General features: G+C 44.0%; 1 protein-coding gene across 3 annotated transcripts in view; it reads left to right on the top strand.

The window, feature by feature from the left end:
- LOC138293042 (dimethylaniline monooxygenase [N-oxide-forming] 2-like) overlaps window positions 1-12,816 on the top strand; it is a 476,533-nt gene that overhangs the window by 414,898 nt on the left and 48,819 nt on the right. For all 3 annotated transcript variants that reach the window (XM_069232030.1, XM_069232029.1, XM_069232031.1), the window contains one exon: window positions 1,192-1,544. In XM_069232030.1, the coding sequence (XP_069088131.1) occupies window positions 1,192-1,544 (353 nt within the window). The remainder of the gene's footprint in view (window positions 1-1,191; window positions 1,545-12,816) is intronic.

Below are 12,816 nucleotides of genomic sequence, written 5' to 3' on the forward strand. Positions count from 1 at the left end.
TTTTTCTTCCGTTTATGGATATAATCCATTAAGGGGCATATTTATACTCCGTTTGCGCCGGAATTGCGTCGTTTTTTTTGACGCAATTTCGACGCAAAACTAACTCCATATTTATACTTTGGCGTTAGATGCGTCTAGCGCCAAAGTCCATGGAGTTAGCGTAATTTTTTAGCGTGGACACCTACTTTGCGTTAATGAGATGCAAGGTAGGCGTTCACGTCTAAAACATCGACTCCGAGGCATGTGCGTCGGATTTATTCTCCCGGGCAAAAATCACGCCCGGGAGTGGGCGGGTAAAAAAAAATGACGTACGGCCGCTTTTGCGCCGTTTTTTAGCGCCTGCAAAAGGCAGGCGTTAAGGGACCTGTGGGCTCTGAAGGAGCCCAGAGGTGCCCTCCCATGCCCCCAGGGACCCCCCCTGTCACCCTTGCCCACCCCAGGAGGACACCCAAGGCTGGAGGGACCCATCCCAGGGACATTAAGGTAAGTTCAGGTAAGTATATTTTTTTTTTTTTTGTGGCATAGGGGGGTCTGATTTGTGCCCCCCTACATGCCACTATGCCCAATGACCATGCCCAGGGGACAGAAGACAGGAGTCATTTCTATGGGGTTTGGGAGTGAAAAAAAAATGGCGCAAATCGGGTTGAGGCGCAAAAATTGCCTCAACCTGACTTGCCCCATTTCTTGACGCCCAAGCTCCATTTTCCCCTACGCCGGCGCTGCCTGGTGTACGTCGTTTTTTTTAACGCACACCAGATGGCGCCGGCGGCTAACGCCGGCTAACGTCATTCAATAAATACGGCGCCCGCATGGTGCTTCAGAATGGCGTTAGCCGGCGCTAATTTTTTGACGCAAAACTGCGTTAGCGCAGTTTTGCGTCAAAAAGTATAAATATGGTATGGGCCTAAATGTTCTATTGCATTAGTGTAATTTTATTTCAATATAGGAAAATCAGTATGCACTGCAAATGGCAGACCTTCAAAACTCTAATATGCCATAAATAAACACACAATCATTAGTTGAAACATACTAACAATTCATCCAGTCAGTAATTGAAACATACTTGCATGTCATCCTTTTAAAAACACTCCACTTTATATTTTCCAAATAATGAAGTGCCTTCTTGTGGACTATGTTAATTTACATTGACACAGTTTTAAATCTCTGTATCTTCATAATTTTTACTTTTAGTTCCCTTTGGAAAGACCCACTGGCCAGCGATGACATTCCGGGCTGCATATTACGTGGATCAGTGGTGGTGAAACCAGCTGCTATAGAGTTCGGGGAAACCACTGTCACATTTGAGGATGGAACCCAAGAGGACTTTGATATAATCATCTTTGCAACAGGGTTCAGCATCTCTTTCCCTTTCTTGGAGGAATCAGTCTTCACAATCAGTGACAGTACGGTTTCCCTTTACAAGAATGTCTTCCCGCCAAAACTGGAGAACCCCACTCTTGCATTTATCGGTCTCATCCGGCCAATCGCTTCCATCTTGGTTGCTTCAGAGATGCAGACACGCTGGGCTACACGAGTCTTTAAAGGTAGGTGAATAACAGGACAAAGAGACATAGAGGCAGAGGCCACCTTACGTTATCTGCCTTCCTACACAAAGTATATTTGTTGATTTCTCTTCTTTCTGGCACCATCTAGTCAGTGAATGAGTTCACAAATGATGCCCCAACAAAGGGTTATCACAGCAAAAGACAAAAGTGGCCAGTGCACACAAATGACCCTCTAGAGCAGTAGTCCTCAAACTTTTTAATGCCGCCCCCGCAGTTAAAAAAAAATAATCTTTGGGGCCCCCCTCAGAATTTTTCACAATTATTTTATAAAGATGGCAATGTTTAAATATGTCTAGACCTATTTAAACATTGCAATTATGTACTGTTACCTTTTTTCAAATGCAATAACATGCTTCTGAATAAAACAAAGGCCTGTATAATGCTTCTTTTGGCCAGTGTCTGACGCCCCCCCTGGGATCACTTGGGGCCCCCCTAGGGAGGCCCACCCCCCAGTAGAGGCATTAACTGGCAAGCGGTCAGCCCTGAGTACGTGTAAAAATGTCTAGTATACTTTGTAAAACTGTCTCTTCACCTGAATAAAAAAAAGCATAGTTTAATGATCAAAGTTCTGAGCTCAAGCATAATTTAACCATTAGGAAACTGTGTGTTTTTAAAAGTATAAGTCCAAAGTCTCGCACTTTGGGGTATACTGGACATATCATGAAAAACAATATTGACATACACAAATACTGCCAAAATGGATTGAAAACAAAAATATTGTGACCCAAAACAGATTAGGCACACCAATATTGATGACAAAATACATTGTGGAAGAAATATCGAAAGAACACAATTGTAAACAAAAGTAAACAAATAACAAATAACCCCTACACATTAACCCCTAGAGTGTGGGAACACTACCTCCCTGGTGCGGGTGACGACCAGTGGCCGACACCAGGGAGGGGGTTAAAAACTGTTTTTTTTTTTCAAAAATACCCTGGGAGACACGGAAGATCTTCCATGTCTCCCCCCCCGCCCCCTTACCCCACTTGCGTCCGCTTCCTGCTCCAATGGGGGAAAGGGCCCCAAACGGCCTTCCCGATGTTCGGGAAGGCCTCGTTTGAAAGGGGAGACTCTTCAAACCTGAACACAGCTGCGATCGAGGGCCCGGAAACCCCACTTAACACCAGGGATTTATCTTGGGGAGGGTCGGCCCCCTCGGCAAACGGACCCCCCCCCCAGGCATATTTTTTTAAAACAAGGTAGGTGTCCCCTGGGGGGGGCGCGATTGTGTCTGATCGTTCCCCACCCCCCCCCCGGGCTATGTGTTTTTTTTTTAAATAAATTGACAGGGGGTCGCCCGTGAGCAGGGCGACACCCTGTGGGGGCAATTCTTTTTTTAGTAGTTGTATGGTTTCCCTGAGGGCCAATATGGCCCCCAAGGAAACCATACAGCTACTAATATATATATATATATATATATAAATATATAGATAGATAGATATAGATATATCTATCTATGTAGATAGATATATCTATCTATGTAGATAGATATATCTATAAAGATAGATATGTATATAAAGATCACTTTTGTCAATGCGTGTGTGGTTTTCCTGGAGGCTGCAATCGGCTCCCAGGAAAACCAGACCCACATATAAAAGTGATATATCTATATATATACATATATATATATATAATATATATATATATATATATATATTCGCCACCAGTTGTCTTGCAGTTGCAGCTTGCGTCTTCAAAGCAATGCGCATACTTCAACTGACACGTTTTAACTGTAGCTTTCTGGCAGCAATCAAAAAGTCAAGTAAGTCTTGTGATTATGTTTCTACTACAAAAGGAGCAGACGTTTGTCTAGTGGCAGCTTTGATGCCATAAAGTAGTGCACAAGGTGTTTATGCCTACTGCAAAGACCAAATCTGTATTTTATGTAAATAGCTGAGTACATTAGTAAAGTCAGCCACTACCTGCGCTATAATACAAATGAAATGTATGTACGGGGGCTATGGAGAGATGAAGGGCACTTTTGCTGGGTGGTAGTGAGGGAATCCGAGGAAGAGGTCATGGGAGTGGGAGCACCAATAATGATTGTTGGACTGGGCACTAGAGGTGCTAAAGACTGTGACGATTGGTATGTGACAAGGTGAAGTAATAGTCTTGAGTGTCTTGAAAGAACGTGGTGATTGAGGGAAGAAGCGAAGGTAAGGTGACCTCTACTGTTGCACATATCACACACACACACACACCAGAAATTTTGTGACTGTCTACGTAGGCTAGTGTTTTATAGCAACAGTTTAGCCAATAGCAGAGATAGCATCTCATTGGATGACTGCTGCTCAAGCCCTCACTCAGATTATAGAGGACATAGGGTCAGAGACTGAGACAGCAGATAATGAGACAGCACCTGAGGGATAGGACAATGATGCAGACTCTGGGAGTGATTTTTCAGTCGGAAGAGTCCCATTTGATAACTCCTCTTCCAGTGATTATGTGGGAGGTGATGAGGACAGTCCTGATGTCCCTTCGCAAGCACAGTCTGTGCAACGGGACAATAGTGGGTTAGCGCAACCCAGAGAGCATGTGCATGCGGTGGCAAGCACAGAGAGAGTGCTCTCTTGGGAGCTCCCAAATTTAGTTTAGCCCCAAACTCCACCACCCAAATCGTATTGTAGAGACATCAAAATTATCACAAAATAAACTGGTTTTGTAAGGAAAGCACCTGTGTTTTAAGTCCTGGGCTCGGTGGCCCTATAGGGAAACATACTAAACCCAGACATTTCTGGAAACTAGACATCCAGGGGAGTTCACAGATGTGTGACTTGTGTGGATTCCCCAACGTTTTCTTACCCAGAATACCCTGCAATGCTGAAATGTTGAATAAAACTCTATTTTTTCTTGCATTTCTGTCACACAAACTACAGGAATATGCTGGGGTCCACAAAATTCCTACCACCCAGTGTTTCCCCACCAGTCCTGATAAAAACACTACCCCACTTGAGTGCCTGTACCTAGTGCCTGCTTCAGGAATGGATCACCCTAGGGTTAACAGTTGCCCTCATGTAAGGACCAACATTGACCGTTGTGTGATCTATTCCTGCTGCGGGCACTAGGCCTACCCACACAAGTGAAGTACCATTTTTATCGGGAGACTTGGGGGAATGCTGAGTGAATGCCCCACAAGTCACCCCATCTTGGATTTCCCTAGGTGTTTAGTTTTAAAAAATGCACAGGTTTGGTAGGCTTCCCTCTGAGATACAGTCCAAAATCCACAGCTAGGCACTTTGCAAAAAATAGCTCTGTTTTCTTTGGGAAAATATGATGTGTACATGTTGTGTTTTGGGGCATTTCCTGTCACGGGCACTAGGCCTACTCACACAAGTGGGGTACCATTTATATTAGGAGACTTGGGGGAACGCTGGGTGGAAGGAAATGTGTGGCTCCTATCAGATTCAACTTTCTGTCACCGAAATGTGAGGAAAAAGTGTTTTTTTTGGCCACATTTTGAGGTTTACAAACGATTCTGGGTAACAGAACCTAGTGAGAGCCCTTCAAGTCACTCCATCTTGATTTCCCCTAGGTGTCTAGTTTAAAAAAATGCACAAGTTTGGTAGGTTCGTTAGGTGCCGGCTGAGCTAGATGCCAAAATCCACAGCTAGGCACTTTGCAAAAAACAGCTCTGTTTTTTTCGTGAAAATGTGATGTGTCCATGTTGTGTTTTGGGGCATTTCCTGTCGCAGGCACTCGGTCTACCCACACAAGTGAGGTACCATATTTATCGGGAGACTTGGGGGAACACTGGGTGGAAGGAAATTTGTGGCGCCTATCAGATTCCAGTACTTTCTGTCACCGAAATGTGAGGAAAAAGTGTTTTTTGCCAAATATTGAGGTTTGCAAAGGGTTCTGGATACCAGAACCTGGTGAGAGCCCCACAAGTCACCCCATCTTGTATTCCCCTAGGTGTCTAGTTTTTAAAAATGCACAGGTTTGGTAGGTTTCCTTAAGTGGCGGCTGAACTAGAGGCCAAAATCCACAGCTAGGTACTTTACAAAAAACATGTCAGTTTTCAATGTAAAAATGTGATGTGTCCATGTTGAGTTTCCTGTCGCGGGCATTAGACCTACCCACACAAGTGAGGTACCATTTTTATCGGGAGACTTAGGGGAACACAGAATAGCAGAACAAGTGTTATTGCCCCTTGTCATTCTCTACATTTGATCCTTCCAAATGTAAGCTAGTGTGTAAAAAAGACGTCTATTTGAGAAATGCCCTGTAATTCCCATGCTAGTATGGGCATCCCGGAATTCAGAGATGTGCAAATAACCACTGCTTCTCAAAACCTTATCTTGTGCCCCTTTTGCAAATAGAAAGGTTTTCTTGATACCTATTTTTCACTCCTTATATTTCAGCAATTGAATTGCTGTATACCCGGTATAGAATGAAAACACAATGCAAGATGCAGCTCATTTATTGGCTCTGGGTACTTAGGGATCTTGATGAACCTACAAGCCCTATATATCCCTGCAACCAGAAGAGTCTAGCAGACGTAACGGTATATTGCTTACAAAAATCTGACATTGCAGACATTTTTTTCAGAGTAAAACATGGAGAAAAATGGCTGTTTTTTTCAGCTAATTTTCAATATTTTTTTATTTCAGCTGAACCTTATAGGATCTACACAAATGACCCCTTGGTGAATTCAGAATTGTGTTAATTTTCAGAAATGTTTAGCTTCCCGGGATCCAGCACCCATTCCTGTCACTAACTGGAAGGAGGCTGAAAGCACAAAAAATAGTAAAAATGGGGTATGTCCCATTAAAATGCCAAAATTGTGTTGAAAAATGTGATTTTCTGATTCAAGTCTGCCTGTTCCTGAAAGCTGCGAAGATGGTGATTTTAGCACCGCAAACCCTTTGTCGATGTCATTTTCAGGGAAAAAACCACAAGCCTTCGTCTGCAGCCTTTTTCCTCATTAAAAAAAAAAAAAACGTAATTTTCGCTGTATTTTGACTAATTTTTTGGTCTCCTCCAGGGGAACCCACAAACTCTGGGTACCCTTAGAATCCCTAGGATGTTGGAAAAAAAGGACATACATTTGGCATTGATAGCTTATGTGGACAAAAAGTTATGAAGGCTTAAGCGCGAACTACCCTAAATTGCCTAAAAATGGCCCAGCACTTGGGGGGAAGGCCCAGCAGCTAAGGGGTTACAAATAAGTAAACATAACAACAGTCATGAAAAAAAAATAAAAAATATCCCACACTGGTCAATCTACATAATTCTGAATAAAACACACTGTTTTACTTTAAATATATACACATATAAAAATATGTCAAAATATAATCAACATGCATGTAATTGATAACAGAGATGCTAATTAGCTTTTAACATCAATGAGAATGTGCAATGTTTTTCCAATTAACAAACACTATAAAAAGGTCACAATAGTGCACAACAAAATGGTTGCAAAAAACAATTACTTCAGGACAGTGTCACAATGATGGCTTACAAACCTACAAAAAGAAGACTGCAACACTTCAAAGAACCACTATTGTAAACAATGCAGGCCTAAGTGCGAACTACCCCAAATAGCCAAAAAACGGCTCAGCACTTGAGGGGGGGGGAGGCCAAGCAGCTAAGGGGTTAATCTTTAGTAAAAATAACAACAGTCATGAAAAACAAAATAAAATACCCCACACTGGTTAATCAACATAATTCTGAATAAAACACACTGTTTTACTTTAAATATATACACATATAAAAGTATGTCAAAATATAATTAATATGCATGTAATTAAGAACAAAGATGCTAATAAGCTTTTAACGTAAATGACAACGTGCAATGTTTTTCCAATTAAAAAACACTATAAAAAGGTCACAAAATGCTTGCTAAAAATAATTACTTCAGGACAGTTTCACAATGATGGCTTACAAAAGAAGACTGCAACACTTCAAAGAACCACTATTATAAACAATGCAGGTTTGACAATAAATGAAAGCTAAAAAATATTAGTAGCTAAAAATGTTCTAAGATAACAATTAATTAAAACTATTCTACATGTTTATTTCTCCAAATTACAAGTGCATCCTCTACAAGAAGAAAACGTTGCTAAAAAGTAAAAGAAAATAAAGACATTGACACTAAATTACTCAAAATATAAAAGAGACACTTCGAAAGTAAGAAAAAAAAAAAGCACAAAATAAAAACTAAACTAAAAATAATGCTCTGCCTATTTAACTAATCAAACAAACAACCTCCTAACTAGATATTACATTGAAAAATAAACTGACATAACTAACACATTTTGGGGCATATTTATGCTCTGTTTGCGCCGAATGTGCGCCAAAACTTTTGACGCACATTCAGCGCAAACCGTGCACCATGTTTAAACTTTGACGTCAAAATTCCTCCGTGTGAGTCATTTTTTAGATGCGGGAAACTGCCTTGCATTAATGACATGCAAGGTAGGCATTCCCGTCCAAAAAATGACTCTAAGGCCTGTGCACCTTATTTATACTCCTGCGTCATTTTGACGCACAGGAGAGGGCAGGCCTTAAAAAACGGCGCACAGCCTGATGTGTGCTGTTTTTTAAAGCCTGGGTCAGGGCAGGCGTTAAGGGACCTGTGGGCTCACTTCCATGGTCTCTGACCATGGAAGGAGTCCAGAGGTGCCCTTCCCTGCCCCCAGGGACACCCCCTGCCACCCTCGCCCACCCCTGGAGGACACCCATGGATGGGGGGGACCCATCCCAGGTAAGTACAGGTAAGTTGAGGTAAGTATATTTTTTTTTTTAAGTGGCATAGGGGGGCCTAATTTGGGCCCCCCTACATGCCACTGTGCCCAATGGCCATGCCCAGGGGACAGAAGTCCCCTGGACATGGCCATTGGGCAAGGGGGCATGACTCCTGTCTTTGTTAATACAGGAGTCATTTCAATGGGGGTTGTGCGTCAAAAAATGGCGCAAGTCCGGTTTGAGGCATGAATTGTGCCTCAAACCTGACTTGCACCATTTTTTAACGCACAACTCCCATTTTCCCCTACGCCGGCGCTGCCTGGTTTGAGTCATTTTTTTTACTCGGACCAGTCCGCAGCGCCGGCTGTCATTCCTTAAATAAGGCACCCGCAAGGCGCTTAGGAATGGCGTTAGCCGGCGGTAAACGTTTTGACGCAAACCAGCGCCACCGCTGTTTTGCTTCAAAAAGTATAAATATGGGCCTTTAATTCTTAACAAACTTCAGCAAAAGAAAGAGGTGCCAAAAACAGCACCCAACACACCAAGAAAACAAAAATGTCCAACTAAACCAAAGTAATGGCAACATTCCAAATGTAAATTAAAGTGTGACCCTACAATGTAAACATAAAAAAGTAAAGTAAATATAACATTATGGACCTCACTACGAGTTTGGTGGTGTGACTGCCAGACCGCCATGACGGCAGCCACCCAAAGACCACCATGATAGCGGTCAAATAGGCCACCATATTACGAGTTGAAGCCAGGACTGACAAAAGACAGCCAATATCCCATCACCGACAGGACTCTGGAGTGCGGGAAAGAGGCGCTCCAACCACCAGCACCGCCAGCCCGTCAACCAACCACCAAACCTATTATAAGTCAAGAATCGCCATGGTGGTCTTGCCATGGCAGTCTTCCAACGGTGGTGTGAACCGTGGCGGTCGGTGTTCCCCACAGAAATATATAGCACCACAATGGATAGAAAGGAACACAACTGACACATACACACACTAGAAACACCAACCAACCACTCTATCAATCATACCCCTCTACACACCACAATCCTCTGCATCTACAACGTCAAACACAGAAGCCAGAGGAACATTGGAGCAAAACTAACCATAGAAGAGGCAGCCCAACATCTCTCACAGCGCACATATCACACATCCACACAACAATTACTCCCCATCAACCCCTCATCACACGGCACCTACAATTTATTTTTTACATCATTACTGTACCCCCACTGTGTCACCACAAAAACATCCCCGTTTTACAGATGATGAGTTAAGACTCACAGTGGATGAAATCATTATAGTAGAGCCACATATCTTTGAGCCCAAGTCTAGCAGGCCACAATTGCTAGGAAAATGGAAATGCAGAAAAGGATAGTCGACAGAGTTAATTCTGTAGGCAGCTACCCGCGCACAAGGGATGACATCAGGAAGAGGGGAAACAACCTCAGGGGAAAGATACATTCCATGTCCTCTAGGCACCAGCTAGCGCTCCACAAGACTGGTGGTGGTCCCTTGCTTCCTCCCCCAAAGTTCACATCATGGGAGGAGAAGGTCTTGGCAATTCTGCATCCTGAGGACTTGACAGGAATACCTGGGGGAGTTGAGTTGGGTAAGTCACATCAACAAATGTCCACCTAAATGTTTTGGCATGCATGCTCAGTGATCCCCCCTCCCCACCTACAATGTCACACCACACAACAGTCCATTGTCCACCTGTCCATAAAGCCCTGTCTGACCTCTAATATGCCAATCACACCCACCTGGGTCAAGGACATCTCTGTATAGTATGTGTTGTACAGGGATTGACAGCACTACAACTCCCAGCAGCCACTGTTCCACTATCACTTAGATCAGAACAGTGTAGCCCAGTCCAAATCACCACCTTTGCCAATTACACATTGGAGTGTACCCACCTGAGAGGATATAAAATGTACAGTTTGTGGGTGGGGCAGGCAAAGACAGCGATGATAGCTCAGAAGGCACTGCAAATGTCACTCCACTCAGCCAATACTGTCTTCTCTGCTACTAGGACCATTCTCCCTCTAATCAGCCTTTTTTATATACTCACCTATGGGGATATCAAGTGGAGAGTGTGTGGATAGGACAGGCAAAGGCAGCAATGCCAAGCTCAGCAGGCACTGGCAACTCAATGCAAAACACCTGCTCAGCAGGCACTAGCAATGTCACTCCACTCAGCCAATACTGTCTTCTCTGCTACTAGGACCATTCTCCCTCTACTCAGCCTTTGCCATGTACTCACCTAAGGCGATATGAACTGGAGAGTGTGTGGGTAGGACAGGCTAAGGTAGCAATGCCAAGCTCAGCAGGCACTGGCAACTCTTTGCAAAACACCTGCTCACTGTGCATCTGTTCTATTTGTTCTAATATCTTTGTACAGCAACCTCCCATGAAAGTCCACTCACCTGAGAGGTTGACTTATGTATGCTGTGTGTTGTACTTGGTGTATCTTGACTGTAAAAGCCAGGAGAACAGTCCCTCTAGCTCCATTTACCAGGGCACTGTCCACAATGACTATGTGCTGCTGGCTGTTAGTTCACAAATGCAGGTTACCCAACTGGGAGAGACCAACATACAGATCATGATGCACTCTGTGATGTGCCTGATCAACCATATCCTGCTTGAGCAGATAAGCCAAGTTAAAAACAATGTGGACAGGAAGGACAACCAAATCTATGTGCCCAATTAATGTATAACAGCTCTGAGGTACCAAGATTCATGATCTAAATGCTCGTAGCAGAACACATATTCACAATGCACTGACAACGCGATGACATCTAACATATAGAACAACAAGGAGCCAGATCCTCACACATAACACTCTACTAGGTGTTGATATGACGTAAGACACCTTACGCCCAGCTACTGGTTTGCCTGCACTGCTGGAAAGGTAGGAGTCTATGAACAGATATCCGAGTGCCAAGATACTCTGGCCTACTGTGGCAAGGAGACTTGAAATGGAATAGGTCTGTTGTCCAAATGTTAGGTTTATGCAGCTGATTGCAGGTGTGCCTCTCAGATAACGGAAAAACTACAAAGCCAATGTGTACATGCCCCTAATCAATTGTCTGGACTTACATGTCAAAATTCTGTCTCTCACTTCAACAGCTGTACCTGCCACTGGGTACACATTCTGTCTCTCACTTTAACAGCTGTACCATTCTGTCTCTCGCTTTAACAGCTTTACCTGCCACTGGGTACACAGACACCAATCAAGAGATTGCCGCTCACTCCATCCATTAAACCCTTTTTGAGGATACCACTCTTGGACGTGTGGACGTTGAGGATGGCTGGCCCATCTGCGGAACCTGGTCAGACGATACCTGTCAGCCTCACACTAACCACATCAGTTCCTCCCAGCCCTGTTGCATCAATATCTCAGGCAACAATTCACCCCCCCCCAAACCTGTGTCTCAAGGACAGAATCACCAATCTCGTGCCCCCAGTCCAGGTACCTGAGTCACATCTAGACACTTCTGACAATGATGGATCTGGACCCAATGGTAGAGGCCAAACTGTGCCAGGGGCGCAGGTTGTGTGGGAGGGATGATGTGGGCTGCTGGGGATGGGTCTGGCTAGGACACCATCACCCAAGTTTTGGAAGCATACAACAGTCCCAATGCGGGATAGACCAGGTACTCACTGAGCTCAGAGAGATCAAGCAGCTTCAGATGGATTCCCACCATGAAATATTGTAACAGTGGGAAGCCCACAAGCCACCTTGGTCTCCCTAACAGGGGTGCTGAGGGACATTAACACCACCCTGAGCAGAGATCCAGAACAACACCAGAGCCCTCTCATTGGCCTAATAACATAAGCCCCTTCCATCTCTATGGCAGCCAGTGGAAGGGAGGCCCTGCCAGGGGACGGACCTGTCTCACACACCCCTGTCTCTGTAGCTGAAGAATCCCCCCGCAAGCGGGTACGTTCACTCAACCATCCAGGAGGTACAACTGCCAAGAACTCAACCACTACCAGAAAGTGACCTCTTCCTGATGGAGCCCCTTTGTGTGCCACTTAATCACTCTGTTGACCGTTCTTCAAACACTATCCATTTTCCAGGATAGTAGGACACTGGTCTTTGGACTTCAAATATTGTGGCAGTTACTCTAATAATTACATCCACCATGACTGATCCCTTCACTATTTGTCCTTTTCTTTTACAATCAAGTTCCACCTTAATGTTCAGAGCACATGTGAATAAACACTACTAGCACACAATCAATACCAAATAGTGATTTGTCAAGATTGGGGGATGTACAATGTGAAATCATGTGATGCAAATGAGCAACTCTTAATATGGTAATGTTAGGAGGTAATGTTATGAGGGCTATGTCACAGGCAGTGTCAGGCTGGCAATTACCAGTAAGACAGCAACAGAAGTGGTCACTCACACCCAATTTGTATTTCACAATGTACAGCACATAGGCTGCAAACATGTCTGCACTGTCATTGCCAAGAATGTGTGAACATTGTTGCTTCTGTATCCATATCTCTGGCCACTGAAGAAAGGGCGATATCAGACC

Source organism: Pleurodeles waltl, chromosome 4_2, assembly GCF_031143425.1.
Source record: "Pleurodeles waltl isolate 20211129_DDA chromosome 4_2, aPleWal1.hap1.20221129, whole genome shotgun sequence".
In the NCBI taxonomy this organism is placed as follows: Eukaryota; Metazoa; Chordata; class Amphibia; order Caudata; family Salamandridae; genus Pleurodeles; species Pleurodeles waltl.